At 42.5% G+C, this 20,050-nt stretch overlaps 1 protein-coding gene across 2 annotated transcripts in view; it reads left to right on the top strand.

The window, feature by feature from the left end:
• Window positions 1-20,050, top strand: part of ST6GALNAC5 (ST6 N-acetylgalactosaminide alpha-2,6-sialyltransferase 5) — a 253,222-nt gene that overhangs the window by 221,425 nt on the left and 11,747 nt on the right. For both annotated transcript variants that reach the window (XM_073593715.1, XM_073593716.1), the window contains one exon: window positions 3,663-3,770. In XM_073593715.1, coding sequence (XP_073449816.1) covers window positions 3,663-3,770 — 108 coding nt within the window. The remainder of the gene's footprint in view (window positions 1-3,662; window positions 3,771-20,050) is intronic.

Raw genomic sequence — 20,050 nt, 5'->3', positions numbered from 1 at the left:
CTGAAAGTGCCAGTTGTCATGTTGCCAGGTGTAATGTTGATGCAATGGCTGTAGTTTTTTCTCTGTGGTTGGCCTGGGACAAATATGCAGATTAGGACTTCTGGCTTCAGTGCTTGACATAGCTCAGTGTCTTCATTCAAGAGAAAGTCAGCGATGGTCAACTGCATACCTCTGTCAAAGCAAGGTTTCTTGAAGTCTCTTCTAGATAGAAAAAAATGCCTACAGAGATGTTCCTTCTATTAGGGCGCTGAAGTGAAATAGCATTCTTAAGGCTGGACATCATGGGGCCAAAAGATCAGTACAGCTTAAAATATTTGTTTCCAGTTGCTACAGCAATAGGTGGGATTTAAGTGAACCTGTAAGCTTGTGCTGGGCACAGTTTAGACCTGCAACTGAAGGCACAGGCAAGTTTTGCCAAAATTTCCACAGGCAGTGCTAGCTGCAGGCCAAAGTGCACCTCTACACCATCTCAAACAGTGACAGGAACTGGTGATGAAGAGTCGGGGGACAGGGACAACCTCTGGATCAGAGTCTTGGCCATGGTGGGTAACAATGACAAGTTTCCCTTCACCTTCAGGTTTACAACTTTTCTATTAGTGACATATTTGGTTTGTATTTGTTATGGAATCCATTCTTTCATCCTGCGCACAATTCATTACCATACTTTATCGGGCCCCAACCAATTATTTTATTTTACACTTTGCCGCTGGAGCTCCAGTGTGTAAAGAACAAAATGGACACCCAGTAGTAGGAGCATGCCTGGAAAGATATAGTAACATCAGATTCAAAGAAAATTGTAGCTACAGAGTCAGAGGTGTCTGAAGATATAACAGGTTGAAATTGTATTTTTAATTCCAATTTAAATACAAGAGCACATTTGCATTGTTTGATATAACACAAAAGTTTTAAAAGAAAAGGAACCCTGCCATGAGGCTGGGTTCATACCATAGCGAATTGGATGCGTGGATTGGATGCGGATTCCACGCATCCAATTCGCAATAGCAGGAGATTTTGACTGGCTCTTTATGGAGCCAGTTCACATATCTCCGCAGCGGGTCCGTTGGTGCATCTTTTTGTCCTTTTCAGGTCCGAATTCAGCCCAAAATTCGGGCTGAAATCAGACCTGAAATGGTGAACCAGCTTGCACCAGACCCCTGCTGTGAGCCACATGCGGCGCTGGTGTGAACCCAGCCTCAAGGAAATACACAGGCTGCTCATACTAACCTCCTTCTGAAAGCACTTATTGCCTGGCTGCCATCTTAATCTTCTGGTCTTAGTACTTTCTGATGCCGAACAAGTATACAGACTTTATGTGCAGAATGCTTGTCCTGGGTCAGTGAGTATTTAAACCAGAGAACAAGCATACATGGAAGTTCGGCAAGCGGATTTTTTAAGAAGGAGATCCGCAGTGGCAGCCCATATAGTTCTCTCTTGGCATGTTTGTCCTTTAAATCTCCATCTTTACACTCCAAAATTTTAAACTCTTGTATCCCTCTCTTGTCTATAAATACTTCCCTAATGTAAGTGATAGTCAGATTGGCCATGTGTAAAAGAATTCAGTTTAGGGCGGTACAGAGGTGTAGTGGGTAGCACTTTCACCTAGCAGTAAGAAGGGTCGCTGGTTCGAATCCCAACCACGACACTACCTGCCTGGAGTTTGCATGTTCTCCTTTTGCCTGCGTGGGTTTCCTCCGGGTACTCCGGTTTCCTCCCACACTCCAAAGACATGCTGGAAGGTTAATTGGATCCTGTCTAAATTGTCCCTAGTATGTATGAATGTGAGTTAGGGACCTTAGATGGTAAGCTCCTTGAAGGTAGGGATTGATGTGAATGTACAATGTATATGTAAAGCACTGCATAAATTGATGGTGCTATATAAGTAACTGAAATAAATAAGTTTGTTGTCTATTGTAACCAGAATGCATAATGGGAGAATGCAAGGAACAATCTGACTGGTTGGTGTGGACAACAAGCAGTTCTCCCTTCAAACACTTTGGCTGACATCAGACAGACGATTCTGCCACTAGAAACAAAGCACCAGCAACAGGATCGCTAAAGAGACTGCCTTCTTTCCCTATGCAATCATTCCTTCTCTAGCCAGATGCAGCAAGATGTGGCTCTGTCACTGGCCTGAACGCCATTAAATCTAATTTGCTACAACAGAAACAACTCAACAGAGGGAGTGATTCCACAGGGAAAACAAAAAGCCTCTAAAGCCGTGTACACATGACCGGACTTTTCCACCGGGCTGGTCCGACGGAACAAATCCGTCGAACAACCCGACCGTGTGTGGGCTTCATCGGACCTTCAGCGGACTTTTTCTGTCGAAAATCAGACGGACTTTAGATTTAGAACATGTTTCAAATCTTTCCGACGGACTCGAGTCCGGTCGAAAAATCCGTTCATCTGTATGCTAGTCCAACGGACAAAAAAGGACGCCAGGGCAGCTATTGGCTACTGGCTATGAACTTCCTTATTCTAGTCCCTTCGTACATCATCACGTTCAAACCAACGGACTTTCGACCGGACTTTAGTCCGTTCGTGTGTGGGCAAATCCGGTCGTTCGAAAATCCGTCGTAACGCCGTTGAAAGTCCATCGGAAAGACCTTTGATGCTGAAAAGTCCGCTCGTGTGTACGCAGCATTAGCAATCCAATCACTGGCGATTTCAGCAATGGTAGGATCACTAAGGGCAGAGTCACTCATCTGACATCAGCCTTGGAGTCCATTAAAAATGCAGCAGTATGGTTTTGCCACAATGATGTGCTTTACAAATGTGGTTAGTTCTCCACTAGTTTCTGGACACCAAAGACAGCAGAGTGCTATGAAAATGATTGGAAAGGGGGAGGGGAATTAAACATCAGGAGGTCATGTGACTAGCCTCTTCTCCAATTCTAGAATCCACACTGTGTTTGGCATTTAATTATTGGGACATAACATGCAGGCCCCAGGGGGCCGGAAACTGTTCAATAAAATGGAGACAAATGTCCCTCTTGGACCTCATTATCAAAAATCAATCTGATCTTGCCAAATGGAAGGTATCAGATCCTTCCACGGTGCAACAGTGGGGATCCGTGGTCAACAATGTTCTGCCACTTCTTATAAGCTTATTTATTTGGGATGAAATTGCCTTAGGAAATTTACTAAGATCTGGGAATCATAGGTTAAAGCTTGAGATGTAACAGTAACACTGTAAATTTCTTAAAATACCAGGTGGTTGGATGACCTTCAATCCATCCTCTCCCCTGGTGCTGGAATCCTGATAGCTTTTCAGTTACTTGTTTCCCCTCTTACCCCTCCGTACTCTTCCCCTGGTAATCATACTCCCCTGCCCTTATCTCCCATCTTCCTTGCCCCCCTCCCAAGAAGGTTACTCGTATGGTCTTACTAATGCATTGTATATGTTCTTATGGACCACTATGTCATTGTGACCCGTACAATCTGTTGTAATGTTTTCACTGTATGACGAAGGTATTTGCCACTGTTTATTGTTACTGTACTCATTCTTTTTGAGTAAATTTACCTGTTTTAAAAAAATATATATATAATAATCTGAAATAAGGATGGTTATTCACAAGACTAGCTGTATCTCTGTAGTTCTTCCCTCTAAGTAGGTTTTATGTTAACAATAGAAAGTAATGTCTGTCTATTATTGCCTTTCAGGAAGATCTCAAATACTTGGCTCAGTACCGGATGGTTCACCATGTCCATAGCATTAGAACTCTGCAATACAATCAATGTGTACGGGATGGTTCCTCCAGATTTCTGCAGGTAAATCTCTAATCTGCACAGTTCTTTTCACAATCCCTTCCCTGTGTGTGTGTAGATCAGGCTCATGTTAGCAAGTATAGTAGGTTTAGGTAGGGCTGCTCAACCTAAAACCACTTATGTTAATCAGACATTAAAGGGTAACTCCAAAACAGTTTCTTTTAATAGAGTGAGGAAGGGTTATAATAGTTGTCAGGTTTTTGTTGGAGACAGTTCCCTAACTTCCTATGGAGTCATGGGGGCAGAAATTGAGGAAAGAATCTCTATTGTATTTGCTAATGTGTATCTAGACCCTCAAAATTTTTTTTTAGCTGACTGTGAAGGGAATTGTTAATTACCTGTGAAGTCCCTACGGTGGAAGCAGGAATTGAAAAAAAAATAATAAAGATTTCCAATAGCTACGTTCAAGCTCCATAGTAATAGAAAGAGTCAGCACAAAAAGGGCCTGTAGGCAGTTCGACTGGCAGAGGTGCCTAATGTGTTTATTCAAAGGATGGGTACGAGTCGTCTGCTTTAGGTAAACATCCAATTGCCTTTTTTCACCAAATAAAATGTGTTTTGTGGCTTTAAATTGCCACTTTCTTAGGTCAAGGTGATAAAATTGGTGTAAAGCTTGTGGCAGTGATGTCATCTTGGTGGATCACATGTAGCTACTATAGCAGACGACTCGTGCCTATCCTTTAAACAACCTCATCGGGTGCCTCTGCGAATCTAACTACCTACGGTCCCTTTTTGCTCTGAGTCTACTACTACTTTGTTCACCCACTTGGGAAACCCCTTAGAGTACTCACGATGGGAATGTCCAAGGCATAGAGAGTGACCACACTGACCCCGCATGGAAACAGGTTTTCTCCACCTGCAGGCTAGGAAGGCCGTATTTTCCCCCATAGTTTGGTGACTGCAGCCTCAACAGTTGTAAGTCCATTTTGACCTTTTTCCTTTTATTGTGGAAGCACTGCATTCTTGTTTTGAATTAATCTACTACACTCCAAGGGCTCTCCTGCCTCCCTCTTTTCATTTTCGGTGGAAAATCTGAGCTTTACCAGAAACCCCAGGCCAGCTCCTCAGGATCCCTTGCTCCATGATCTACCACCACACCCCAGACCTTGTTCAAGCTCCATGCCTTCATGAAGCTTGGAATGTAACCACCATAATGCCTGCTACAGGGAGAACTACTGGTAGGCTATGCCAACTCATCCTAGACTACACTGCCATGGTTTCTCCTCCCTGTGGACCGCCGACTTTCTGCTTTAACAGCAGTCCATAGAGGGAGGCTCGTCAGATCTGCAAGTGTATAAAAGAGACACAGAGTATTTTACAGCACTATTGCTCTCTCCCTGTCTCCTTCTTTACACCAATTTCTGGCCTGCTTTACTGGGTGCCAAGCACCATGCATCATAGGACATGAATGCCCGCACAGAAGAAGAGTAGTACTGTGCACTCAAGCAGGGTGCCGTGCAAGTGGCAGCCCTGCATGAAAACAAGTGAGATTGTAAAGTTTTTATTCTTGTTTGACTCCCCTTGTTAAGTTATATTCAGACTACTGTTGAGGATTTTTTTTATCTGGAAGACTTTAACGTGGTTGTAAAGTCACATTTATTATATTCTTTTACCCTTTCTGTTTTAGGAACATATTAAATACAGTGCGTGTGTTTTTTTTAAAAATTGTAATGCTAAATACCTCCTTTGCCCAACTTTGCTGTGTGGTCACATGTCTTCTCTTTGTTTTCCTTCTTGATCTAAGGAGTACAGTGGGAGGGGCCAAGATTCCCTTCTGACTTATGCAAGCTAGCGGAGGTAGGACATGTGACCACACAGCAGAGCTGGGCAAAAAATATATTTAACACAATTTACCAAATATCAATGAATAGAGGTAAACAGTAGCCCTGAGGTAGAACACCTATAGTTACACACTAAATAGTGATAATGCGCAAAATAAGAAAAAGTCCATAAACAAAACTCGGTACAGCAGAATCTATGGGCAAACAGTTGATATCTTGATCTGACACCACACCGTGTGAACAAGAATGTCTCCACTCCCCAGTTAGATGTAAACTCACCAGAGAGTAATGCCTCACACTCTCATGTTTTGGCAAACAAGCAGTTAACCACCTCAGGGTTCAAATAGATTACATCAGTGCACGTTCCCTAGCGGATAATATATAGGAGAAATGAGACCCCAAATAGTGTGATATCGTCAAATCAATTAAAAGCATTTATTAAAGCCATAGCCTGATGAAAATATACTCACAAACAGGCACATTAATATCGTATTAAAATGGTAGAGACGCCAGAAATACCGCGTCACGGCGGACATAGGGTATGTGTCACCTCTCACCTGACCTAATAGTTCAAAACACACGGATCGCCACTTCCGGTGGTGCGTGAATGTCACTTCTGGTTGAAGTACAGCCACATCCCGACGCGCTTCGTCATACCTTCGTCCTGTCCGTTGGGGAACGTGCACTGATGGAATCTATTTGAACCCTGAGGTGGTTTACCGCTTGTTTGCCGAAACACGAGAGTGTGAAGCATTACTCTCTGGTGAGTTTACATCTAACTGGGGAGTGGAGACACGCTTGTTTACGCGGTGTGGTGTCAGATCAAGATATCAACTGTTGGCCCATAGATCCTGCTGTACCAAGTTTTATTTACGGACTCTTTCTTATTTTGCACATTATAATTATTTGGTGTGTAACCATAGGTGTTCTACCTCAGCGCTAGGTAGAATTTATCTCTATTCATTGATATTTGGTAAATTCTGTTATATACTGTGTTTTCTGAAAGTGGCTGCTTGTTTATATTTAGTTTTATTTATTTTTTTATTTTATCTGTGGCGCAGTGTATAGATCCCAGTTGAGGGCGTTTTATGAGATCTTGTGGTTTTAACGAAGATATTTAGCATTACAATTTAAAAAAAAAACGCATACACTGTATTTAATATATTCCTAAAATGGAGAGGATAACAGAATATAATAAATGTGACTTTACAACCACTTTACAAACAGGGGGAGGAGCAGCTGCAGCAGAATACTCAATCAAGACAGGAAGGGAGGGGCAGGGAGGAGATTGGCTTCACACAGACTACAGACATGACAGGGAGAGATGGAGGGGGAGTTTAGGAGATGCAGAATACACAGCAGGATGACAGAGCCATGTGAATTTACCCCACCATCATGGATCAGAAGTAGGGATGAGCTTCGAGTTCGAGTCGAACTCATGTTCGACTCGAACATTGGCTGTTCGCAAGTTCACCGAACAGCGAACAATTTGGGGTGTTCGCGGCAAATTCGAATGCCGCGGAACACCCTTTAAAAGTCTATGGGAGAAATCAAAAGTGCTAATTTTAAAGGCTAATATGCAAGTTATTGTCATAAAAAGTGTTTGGGGACCTGGGTCCTGCCCCAGGGGACATGGATCAATGCAAAAAAAAGTTTTAAAAACGTCCGTTTTTTCAGGAGCAGTGATTTTAATAATACTTAAAGTCAATCAATAAAAGTGTAATATCCCTTTAAATTTCGTACCTGGGGGGTGTCTATAGTGTGCCTGTAAAGGGGCGCATGTTTCCTGTGTTTAGAACAGTCTGACAGCAAAATGACATTTTGAAGGAAAAAACTCATTTAAAACTACCCGCGGCTATTGCATTGCCGACAATACACATAGAAGTTCATTGATAAAAACGGCATGGGAATTCCCCAAAGGGGAACCCCGAACCAAAATTAAAAAAAAAAAATGACGTGGGGGTCCCCCTAAATTCCATACCAGGCCCTTCAGGTCTGGTATGGATATTAAGGGGAACCCCGGCCAAAATTTAAAAAAAAAAAATGACGTGGGGTTCCCCCTAAATTCCATACCAGACCCTTCAGGTCTGGTATGGATTTTAAGGGGAACCCCGCGCCAAAAAAAAAACAAAAAACGGCGTGGGGTCCCCCCAAAAATCCATACCAGACCCTTATCCGAGCACGCAACCTGGCAGGCCGCAGGAAAAGAGGGGGGGACGAGAGTGCGGCCCCCCCTCCCTCCTGAACCGTACCAGGCCACATGCCCTCAACATTGGGAGGGTGCTTTGGGGTAGCCCCCCAAAACACCTTGTCCCCATGTTGATGAGGACAAGGGCCTCATCCCCACAACCCTGGCCGGTGGTTGTGGGGGTCTGCGGGCGGGGGGCTTATCGGAATCTGGAAGCCCCCTTTAACAAGGTGACCCCCAGATCCCGGCCCCCCCCCTGTGTGAAATGGTAAGGGGGTACATAAGTACCCCTACCATTTCACGAAAAAAGTGTCAAAAATGTTAAAAATGACAAGAGACAGTTTTTGACAATTCCTTTATTTAAATGCTTCTTCTTTCTTCTATCTTGCTTCATCTTCTGGTTCTTCTGGCTCTTCTGGTTCTTCTGGTTCTTCCTCCGGCGTTCTCGTCCAGCATCTCCTCCGCGGCGTCTTCTGTCTTCTTCTCCTCGGGCCGCTCCGCACCCATGGCATGGGGGGGAGGCTCCCGCTCTTCTCTTCTTCTCTTCTTCTTTTCTTCTTTTCTTCTTTTCTTCTCTTCTTCTCTTCTTCTTCATTTTCTTCTCCGGGCCGCTCCGCAATCCATGCTGACATGGAGGGAGGCTCCCGCTGTGTGACGGCGCTCCTCGTCTGACAGTTCTTAAATAACGGGGGGGGCGGGGCCACCCGGTGACCCCGCCCCCCTCTGACGCACGGTGACTTGACGGGACTTCCCTGTGACGTCACGGGGAATGCCACAGGGAAGTCCCGTCAAGTCACCGTGCGTCAGAGGGGGGCGGGGTCACCGGGTGGCCCCGCCCCCCCCGTTATTTAAGAACTGTCAGACGAGGAGCGCCGTCACACAGCGGGAGCCTCCCTCCATGTCAGCATGGATTGCGGAGCGGCCCGGAGAAGAAAATGAAGAAGAAGAGAAGAAAAGAAGAAGAGAAGAAGAGAAGAGCGGGAGCCTCCCCCCCATGCCATGGGTGCGGAGTGGCCCGAGGAGAAGAAGACAGAAGACGCCGCGGAGGAGATGCTGGACGAGAACGCCGGAGGAAGAACCAGAAGAACCAGAAGAGCCAGAAGAACCAGAAGATGAAGCAAGATAGAAGAAAGAAGAAGCATTTAAATAAAGGAATTGTCAAAAACTGTCTCTTGTCATTTTTAACATTTTTGACACTTTTTTCGTGAAATGGTAGGGGTACTTATGTACCCCCTTACCATTTCACACAGGGGGGGGGCCGGGATCTGGGGGTCACCTTGTTAAAGGGGGGTTCCAGATTCCGATAAGCCCCCCGCCCGCAGACCCCCACAACCACCGGCCAGGGTTGTGGGGATGAGGCCCTTGTCCTCATCAACATGGGGACAAGGTGTTTTGGGGGGCTACCCCAAAGCACCCTCCCAATGTTGAGGGCATGTGGCCTGGTACGGTTCAGGAGGGAGGGGGGGCCGCACTCTTGTCCCCCCCTCTTTTCCTGCGGCCTTCCAGGTTGCGTGCTCGGATAAGGGTCTGGTATGGATTTTTGGGGGGACCCCACGCCGTTTTTTTTTTTTTTTTTTTTGGCGCGGGGTTCCCCTTAAAATCCATACCAGACCTGAAGGGTCTGGTATGGAATTTAGGGGGAACCCCACGTCATTTTTTTTTTAAATTTTGGCCGGGGTTCCCCTTAATATCCATACCAGACCTGAAGGGCCTGGTATGGAATTTAGGGGGACCCCCACGTCATTTTTTTTTTTTAATTTTGGTTCGGGGTTCCCCTTTGGGGAATTCCCATGCCGTTTTTATCAATGAACTTCTATGTGTATTGTCGGCAATGCAATAGCCGCGGGTAGTTTTAAATGAGTTTTTTCCTTCAAAATGTCATTTTGCTGTCAGACTGTTCTAAACACAGGAAACATGCGCCCCTTTACAGGCACACTATAGACACCCCCCAGGTACGAAATTTAAAGGGATATTACACTTTTATTGTTTGACTTTAAGCATTATTAAAATCACTGCTCCTGAAAAAACGGCCGTTTTTAAAACTTTTTTTTGCATTGATCCATGTCCCCTGGGGCAGGACCCAGGTCCCCAAACACTTTTTATGACAATAACTTGCATATAAGCCTTGAAAATTAGCACTTTTGATTATTCATGTTCGTGTCCCATAGACTTTAACGGTGTTCGCATGTTCGAACGAACTTTTTTCCTGTTCGCATGTTCTGGTGCGAACCGAACAGGGGGGTGTTCGGCTCATCCCTAATCAGAAGCCATATAGGCATGCTCAGATTACAGAGGGGAACACAAGAACAGGCAGAATCAACCAGGTATTGTACAACATAGAAAGGGACAAATAACACTGCAAAAGCACTATGCTGTATATCATGCATCATAAGGGGACAGGAGCATTTTTATTTTTTTATTTTAGGGTTACAACCACTTTAACTCTGCTTTAAGGAAGTGTTCACACCAGATACACTGACCTGTGTTTTTCAGCATAAGAACAATGCAGAAACATTGCAAGGCATGTCAAAAACCAATTATTTTCAATGTATTCACAAATGTTCACACCACAGCACAACAGCAGTGATGTTGCAGACATGTTGCATTTTTCTGCAGCACAACTCACCACTCCAATTGTCTATGTACCGCAGCTCAGCATGAACTTTAACCACTTTACGCCATTATGATGTAACTGTATGTCCTCATGTTGAAGTGGTTACACCAGGATCATGGCTGCAGCTATAGGCATTCCAGGTATCAAAATTTTTCTCTTTAACGTGTGAGGCCGCTGGATGTGCTGTATAAACTGTATGTAGCCGAAGCTACATACAGCATGCAGCACTATGTTCTGGGTTTGAGCCGGACCTTCCTGTCTCATACCCGGAACACATTAGAGTCTATCTGATCGGTGCTCAGCCATTTAGAGCAGAGGTCTTCAAACTACGGCCCTCCAGTTGTTCAGGAACTACAATTCCCATCATGCTTAGTCATGTCTGTGAATGTCAGAGTTTTGCAATGCCTCATGGGACGTGTAGTTCTGCAACAGCTGGAGGGCCGTAGTTTGAGGATCCCTGATTTAGAGAAAGCAACATATTCTAGCAATGAATACAATACAAAGCTTATTCGGATTGGCTTCAGAGTCAGAGGTTGTGACATAATCAGCCCGCTACTCTGACTCAGCCAATCAGAGGAAGCTTTGAATTCATTGCTAGAATACATCGCTAGTATATATGTGCCCCAAAGGCCCCTTGAGAAAGTCATGTGCCTGTGACGCAAGTTTGGTTGAGAGCACAACCAATGTGACAGTTATATTCCTGGCATGCCAAAAGTGTAACTGTTTTTTGAAACTGTTAAATTGATGGTTTTACTTCCGCTTTAATCAATAAATCGTTTACCTCACTTACCACCAGCATCTGATGGGACTTTTTATATTTATGGACTGTTTGGATTTACAGCTCTGACAATTGGGTTCACTCCCCAGCAGGGCACTTGAACATTTTCGCTTATACTTATTGATGGATTTAGTACATTATGATAGTGGAATTCCCTTTTTAATCATTTACTTAGCACACTGATATTTATATTTGTTATGGTATTTTTTATATTGAATTGAAATGAGACACATGTTTATTTTTCATGTATTTTATGACCATTATCTAGTACAATGCTTAGTGGTTTAGTTGGATTTGGCACCACACCACTTACCCCATTTTAACTATTTAAAGTGTATCAAAAGTTGGAGTTCAGCTTTAAGTTCCCACCAATTAGCTTTTAGAGCAGGCACTACCACTGTAAGCCTGATTCCAGCTTTTAGGCTTCATGTACAGGAAACACCAGTGCAAACTCTGCTGAACAGAAATGCCCATTTTGCCGCGTTTGCATGGCGCGTTTAGCCGCGTTTTACCGCGTTTGCGTCTAGAAGCGTCTGCAGAGCAGAGAATGACATTTTCTGACCTGACTTTGGGGCCCCAAATTTGGGGTTCCTAGCACCAAGTGGCCCCCGAGATATGGGGCCCCAAAGTTGGTTCGCAAAATGTCATTTTCTGCTGCAGTTTACCATCATATTTCTGTGTTTTCTGGTCCAAAAAATAGGGTTCCTTTAAAAACACTTATAAACCTAAACGTTTAGCTGTGTTTAGCCACGTTTGGCATCTGAAACGTGGAAAACTTTTGCGTCTGAACTAGGGCTGGGGAAAAAATCGATTTGAATCTGGAATCGAGTTGAGAGGTCAAATCGATTCAAATTTTCCGCAAATCGATTTTTTAGATTTTTTTTTTTTTCACCAGGACTGGCGCTGACACCGCGCCAGTCCTGAGGAGCTGCGGGCAGGAGTTTTTAGGTGAGGCCGCGGCTTCGGCCTAGTCCGCGAGGCCAGATGCCGTGGACTAGGCCGAAGCCGCAGCCTCGCCTAAAGACTCCTGCCCGCAGCTCCTCAGGACCGGCGCGGGGTCCATCAAAAAAAAAAAAAAACTCGATTCGAATCGTGAATCGAGTTTTTTTCTCTTAAACTCGCAGATTCTTTTTTTGGAGAAAATTGCCCAGCTGTAGTCTGAACCCATTTTTTTGCTTCTGGAAAAAGGAGGTTAAACGCAACTGCCTAAAAACGCCAAAAAACGAGAATGTGTACATGGACACATAGGATAACATTGAATGGGTTCAGGGGCAGTTGAAAAAAGTGTCCAACTGCCTCTGAACGCGCTTTTAACAGCGTCTCGTGTGCATGAGGCCTTAGCTGTTGTGTGACGAAGACAAATTTCAGGTAATTACACTAGCTGAACTGAAAAATGATTTAATTAATCTTGATAGAATACATAAGTAAACTAAATTGTGCATTTATGTATCTGCCTGGAGTTCTTAAAAAATACATTCAAAAGACTCCAAAGAGAACATCGCTTCCAAATGACATTTATCAAAGGGCCGGATCAATAGAATGCTTATTACATTTCCCCGGAAAGCCATTATAGCAGCATCTAAATACCCAACTCCGTTCTCTATATAACTTGCACTGCACCCTTCACCAAGGCCGGGCTTCCATCGAATGCAGGCTGTGTAATCATTGTCCTCTGCGCACCATGCCATTGTGAGCTCTTGTATTAATCCTTATTTAGAATAATGCCCGGCCAGGATTAGAACACTTTAATGGTTGTCAAGCATAAGTATTAATTAGGAGAGGAGCGGCTGAGCATAATCGCTGCCATGGAACTAAATGGACATCTTATCTTCTCATACAAAGGACGTCTCAAAGGTATGAAGAGTAATATTATAGAGTCAATGAACCAGGCGATGACCAACAGTGATGAGAATCAAATAGATTCACATATTACATGGCCATCATTAGTGCATCTATCTGGAGCATAAGAGTTTTACTGAACCTTTGCCTAGAATAAAATTTCGAATGCAATTGGGTTTATTTAACTCTCTCATGATTGGTGGTGCCCTTGTGTTCTAGTTACGTTTCTTTTGCTGGTGAAACAAGTGCTGGGCAAGGTGCTTAGTTAGTATATAGTTAACCGCTTCAGCCCCGGATGATTTTACCCCCTTTCCTGATCAGAGCGCTTTTTGCGATTCGGCGCTGCGTCGCTTTAACTGACAATTGCGCGATCGTGCGACATCGCACCCAAACAAAATTGACGTCCTTTTTTTCCCCACAAATAGAGCTTTCTTTTGGTGGTATTTGATTACCTCTGCGGTTTTTATTTTTTGCGCTATAAACAAAAAAAGAGCGATAATTTTGAAAAAAAAGCAATATTTTTTACTTTCTGCTATAATAAATATCCCCCAAAAATATATAAAAAAAACTTTTTTTTTTCCTCAGTTTAGGCCGATATGTATTCTTCTAAATATTTTTGGTAAAAAAAATTCGCAATAAGAGTATACTGATTGGTTTGCGCAAAAGTTATAGCGTCTACAAAATAGGGGATAGATTTATGCCATTTTATTATTCATTTTTGTTTTATTAGTAATGGCGGCGATCTGCGATTTTTATCGTGACTTCGACATTATGGCGGACACATTGGACATTTTGGCACTATTTTGGGACCATTGTTATTTATACAGCGATCAGTGCTATAAAAATGCACTGATTACTGTGTAAATGACACTGGCAGGGAAGGGGTTTACCACTAGGGGGCGATCAGGGGGTTAAGTGTGTCCTAGAGAGTGATTCTAACTGTGGGGGAATGGGCTTCCATTCACATTACAGCAATCACTGCTCCCGATGACAGGGAACAGTGATCTCTGTCATGTCACAAGGCAGAACAGGGAAATGCCTTGTTTACATAGGCACTTCCCCGTTCTGCGGCTCCGTGACACGATCGCCGGTCCCGCGGGCACGGACACGCTGTATGTGGTGGGCGCGCCCGCTAGCCCCGCCAATTAAAGGGGGCGTACAGGTACGCCCATTTGCCAACCGCTGTCATTGTGCCGATGTATATCGGCGTGCAGCGGTCGGAAAGTGGTTAAAGAATTCAGTATGTAAAGCCAATCACTTAAAATGTCATATAAGCTTTATTATATTCTCATTGTAAAATCTTCAGCTTTTTAAACTAGTGATCGTACCATGAGGGTCCTTGTTCAGGCACTTCCTGTTATGGGGTAACCGGTCTGTCCCTGCCCATATGTTGTGCTCCTGCATTGCCTCATGGGCTTTTGCTGGAGAAATTACATAGGAAACCTGCCCTGAGCCATGCCACGCAACCACCGCTAAAGTGCATATAGACAGGAAGTGCCTGTAAAGAGGACGAATGAGATCATCAGCACAGAGATGCAACAAAGAATGTAATTACGTTGAAAACAAGTATTTTATTAACAACAACAATGGCAACTGTTTATGATACACAATACTTTAGAATAGGGTTTGCCTTTTCATAGAGCACTTTCCTTTAAAACTGGATTCCAGGTATGGACATTTTTCCATAGTTACATTGGTCCATCTTGGACCAATGTAAGTACTGTACGTATGTGCGAGAGTGGCTGCCCTGCTACTTACTGAGAGGTTGGTTACTGGAGGTTGCCTGTTCAGCATGGGTGCCATTTAGAGAACACTTTCCATTTTCGCAATGAATGCTAAATGTTCTCTAATTGGACAAGGTGGAGTTTGTGACATCACCACCCTGCCTCTCCACCTCATCCAATCAGAGAATGCTTTTCATTGTTTGAGAAATTGCAAAGTCTTGCCTGAATGGTGCCTGCACCGAACAAGTGACTTCCTGTGTTCACAAGGTAGCAGAACAAGCCACTCGACACAGGACCTGGAAGCTAGTGGAGATCACTGGAGTCCTGGTGCCTACTACAGTGATTTCCAGTTCCAAGGGTATGTTCCACAGTTATGGCACATATCTACACTGGTCAAAGCGTGTAACTACATAAAATTGCCATACCTAGAATTCATTTTTAAATATCCGCAAATTATTTTTTTGGTATAGTACATGTAAGGGCCAGACCCTTAGAAAGTCTTTATTGTCTGCATTGGGAAATTTTTCTTTGCTTATTGTTCCAGAGGCATGAAAAGAAATGAGCAGAAAATATTCCAATATTTAGAGGTTTTTCCTACTTGGTACCACATCAGGTGTCACCACTAGAAGATATCCTAAAAATTGTAAAAATGTTGGATTTCCCACCACTTTATGCCTTGATGTCATGGGTCACCAAACCCAACCAGCATGGAAGACCTTCCCAGTGGAGACAAAGACAGCAACGGAATTTTTAAACCTTACAAAAATGAAAAAATAAGCTCTGTGAAGTATAGCTATAGAAAAAATACAAAATTCAGTACAAAAGTCATAAGGATTTCTATATAATTGACAACACAGGATATTTTACTGTTTTATCATTTAACTATACAGGTGAAAACCGCCTCTCTGCCTTTGTGGTCCACAGACAAAAGCCTTCTCTACCTATTGATAATGCCGAACTTACCCTTCAGTGATTTAGTTTCTCATCTCGTAAAACCGCCCATTCTTCTGGGCAAAAATGCCTCCAGGCTCCCTAAATGCTTTGCTTGTCTAAAATTAACTTGAGATCTCCCCAAAGTGGCTCATGACGTCAAAATTATGAGATTGTGATGGTCACTCAAGAAATTTCACTTCTTTTTTGGCCTTATGTTTCAGGTCATTGTCATGTTGGAAACTCTTGTGTGTCCCAAGCAAAGCGCCAGGTTAATGAATGCAAATTTTCCTCTTTCATATTTTCAGATAATACAGTTGTGCTCAAAAGTTTGCATACCCTTGGAGAACTGGGAATATACAGTATATACTTTAAAGAAAATATGAGTGAGCCGGCAAAACACATTTCTTTTCTTTCTTATGGGATTCATATTCGGTAACTGTAGGTCATAACAGAATGGCACAATCACAAAACAAAACATGACGACAAGTAAACAAATGATCCCTGTTCAAAAGTCTGCATACCCTTAGATCTTAGTCCTGTGTATTGCCCCATTTAGCATCAATGACAGTGTGCAGTCTTTTGTAATAGTTGTCTATGAGACCCTGAATTTTTGCAGGTGGTATAGCTGCCCATTCGTCTTGGCAAAATGCCTCCCAGATCATGCAAAGTCTTTGGTAGTCTTGCATAAAATGCATGCTTGAGATCTCCCTAGAGTGGCTTGATGATTAAAGTGGTTGTAAAGTTAGAAAGTTTTTTATCTTAATGCAGTCTATGCATTAAGATAAAAAGCCTTGTGTGTGCAGCAGCCCCCCTCAGCCCCTCTAATACTTACCCAAGGTCTATCTAGATCCAGCAGTGTTGCAGGAGTATCTCAGCTGAGACAGCAGTGCGGCGCCATTGGCTCCTGTCAGCCAATGAAGAGAGAAAGGGGGCTGGGCCAGGCCTGGGCCCCGACTCCGTGTCTGAATGGACACAGGAAGCTGTGGCTCGGCTCAGGTGCCCCCACAGCAAGCTGCTTGCTGTGGGGGCACTCAACAGGAGGGAGGGGCCAGGAACGCCGAAGAGGGACCCGAGAAGGAGAGGATCTGAGCTGCTCTGTGCAAAACCAGCTGCACAGAGGAGGTAAGTAAAATGTTTGTTATTTTAAAAAAAATAATTATATATAAAAAAAGAGACTTTAGTATGACTTTAAGGTCAGCAGACTGTGATTGGCACGCCAGAACCTTCAACCTTTTCTGCTGTAACCACTTGAGAATCAACTTGGACTTGTGCTTAGGGTCATTGTCTTTCATGCAAAAGAATGCAAATTGCCAGTATTTTCTGATAACATGCTGCTTTCTCACCTTGCCATCAATTTTTTCAAGACTCACTATGCCTTTAGAGCTCACACACCCCCAAAACATCAGTGAGCCACCACCATGCTTCACAGTGGGGATAGTATTCTTCCTCTCCAAACATAGTGCTAATGGTTGTGACCATAAAGCTCTATTTTGGTCTCATCAATCCAAATTACAGTGTGGCAGTAGCTGTGAGGCGTGTCAAGGTGTTGTCCGGCATATTGTAACCAGGCTTTTTTGTGGCATTAGCATAGTAAAGGCTTCTTTCTAACAACGTGACCATGTAGCTAATTTTTGTTCAAGTATCATCATCCGTAACGTGATCCTTAAACAACCACACTGTCTTTTTCCAGAGCAGCCTGTATTTCTCCCGACGTTACCTGTGGGTTTTTCTTTGTATTCTGATCAATTATTCTGGCAGTTGTGGCTGCAATCTTTCTTGATGATTGAACAGTACTGACTGGTATATTCAAGGCTTTGAATATCTTTTTATATCCTTGTCAATCTGTATAAAGTTCCATTACCTTGTTACTCAGAGATTTTGACAGTTCTTTTTTGCTCCCCATGGCTCAGTATCTAGCCTGCTCAGTGCATCCCCATGAGAGCTAACAAACTCATTGACTATTTATACACAGACATAAACTGCAATTTGTAAAGCTACAAATGGGGGGAATTAACTTTAAAAATTAGCACAAACAACTGTGTGATGATAAACTGCTTCATATGATCACTATGCTTAAAAAAAGACAGTTTTTTTGGCATCAGTCATATTTTCAATTGACAACATTTTATGATTTCTGCCAGAGTGAGCAAACTTTTGAACACAACTGTATTTCAAATTTGAAATCAGTTTTGACTAAATTCCCTGTGCAGCTGTTATTCATCATGCATCTCTAAAAAAAAAAAAAAAAAAAAAAAAAAAAAAAAAAAACCACAGCAGAGATCCACTTCCATGCTTCACAGTAGGGATAGTGTGCTTTTCTTCATAGATCTTGTTGGCTTCTCTCAAAAAATGTATATGGATATCACCATAAAATGAAAGTTTGGTTTCATTACGCCGAATGATTTAGTTCTGGAAGTTTTGAGTCTTCTCTAGGTGCTGTTGGCATATTGTAAGCTGGCTGTTTTGTCACATTGGTGCAGCAAAAATGACTGGTACAAACGATGAGATTATCAGCCGAATGATCTGATGTTTTGTTTTTTTTTTGCATGATAATCTCAGATTGAATCTGATGAGTTTAGAAAATTAAGTAAAGTTAAGAAAATTCTCGTAGGACAGAATAAAAATTCAGAAGTGATGTCATCTATTGCAATACATTTGTATCCCATTCTCGAATGACAGCTGTACTGATTAACCACTTAAGGACCGAGTCTCTTTCTGAGATGTGTTGTTAAAAACTGTTTTTTTTTTTGCTAGAAAATTACTTAGAACCCCCAAACATTATACATTTTTTTTTCTAACACCCTAGAGCAGTGATCATCAACCCTATCCTCAGCGCCCACTAACAGGCCAGATTTTAAGTATTACCTTGGGGATAGGCAGACTAGAATACTGCAATCACTGAGCATCAAATGATATCACCTGTGATGTATTTCAATTATCTTGCAAACCTTGCCTGTTAGTGGGCCCTGAGGACAGGGTTGATGACCACTGCCCTAGAAAATAAAATGGTGGTTGTTGCAATACTTTCTGTCACACCGTATTTGCGCAGCGGTCTTACAAATGCACTATTTTTTGGAAAAAACACACTTTTTTGAATAAAAAAAAATAAGACAACAATAAAGTTAGCCCAATTTTTTTATATCATGAAAGAATGGCGCCTGCTCGTGGAATAGCGACAAACTTTTACCCTTAAAAATCTCCATAGGCGACGTTTAAAAAAATTCTACAGGTTGCATGTTTTAAGTTACAGAGGAGGTCTAGGACTAGAATTATTGCTCTCACTCTACTGATCATGGTGATACCTCACATGTGTGGTTTTGAACACCGTTTTCATATGCGGGCGCTACTCACGTATGCGTTCGCTTCTGCACACGAGCTCGTCAGGACAGGGAGCGTTTTACTTTTTTTTTTCTTATTTATTTTACCTTTTATTTTTACATTGTTTGAAAAAAAAAATGTGTCACTTTTATTCCTATTGCAAGGAATGTGAACATCCCTTATAATAGAAAAAAGCATGACAGGTCCTCTTAACCACTTAAGGACCAGCCTCGTTTTGGATTTTAGGTGTTTACATGTTTAAAACAGGTTTTTTTGCTGGAAAATTACCTAGAACCCCCAAACAGTATATATGTTTTTTTTTCTAACACCCTAGAGAATAAAATGGCGGTTGTTGCAATACTTTTTTTTTGCACCGTATTTGCGCAGCGGTCTTATATGCGCACTTTTTTTTACAAAAAAAATTCACTTTTTTGAATAAAAAAATAAGACAACAGTAAAGTTAGCCCAATTTTTTTTATATTGTGAAATATAATGTTACGCCAAGTAAATTGATACCCAACATGTCACGCTTCAAAATTGCGCCCGCTCGTGGAATGGCGTCAAACTTTTACCCTCAAAAATCTCCATAGGCGAAGTTTAAAAAATTCTACAGATTGCATGTTTTGTGTTACAGAGGAGGTCTAGGGCTAGATTTCTTGCTCTCGCTCTACCGATCGCGGCGATACCTCACATGTGTGGTTTGACCACCATTTTCATATGCGGGCGCTACTCGCGTATGCGTTCGCTTCTGCGCGCGAGCTCGTCGGGATGGGGGTTTTTTTAAATTTTTTTTAATTTTTATTATTTATTTTATATTGTTTTATTTATTTTTACACCGTTTAAAAAAAAAAAAAAAATTGTGTCACTTTTATTCCTATTACAAGGAATGTAAACATCCCTTGTAAAAGAAAAAAGCATGACAGGACCTCTTAAATATGAGATCTGGGGTCAAAAAGACCTCAGGTCTTATATTTACCCTAAAATGCAATAAAAACAAAAAAAAAAAAAAAAAAAAAGTCATTTAAAAAAATGACATTGAAAAAAATATGCCTTTAAGAGGCGTGGGCGGAAGAGACTTTTTGACATCGCTTCCGCCCAGCAGTGTCAT

This window comes from Aquarana catesbeiana, linkage group LG07 (assembly GCF_042186555.1).
Source record: "Aquarana catesbeiana isolate 2022-GZ linkage group LG07, ASM4218655v1, whole genome shotgun sequence".
Taxonomy (NCBI): Eukaryota; Metazoa; Chordata; class Amphibia; order Anura; family Ranidae; genus Aquarana; species Aquarana catesbeiana.
This window is presented reverse-complemented; position numbering and strand designations above follow the sequence as displayed.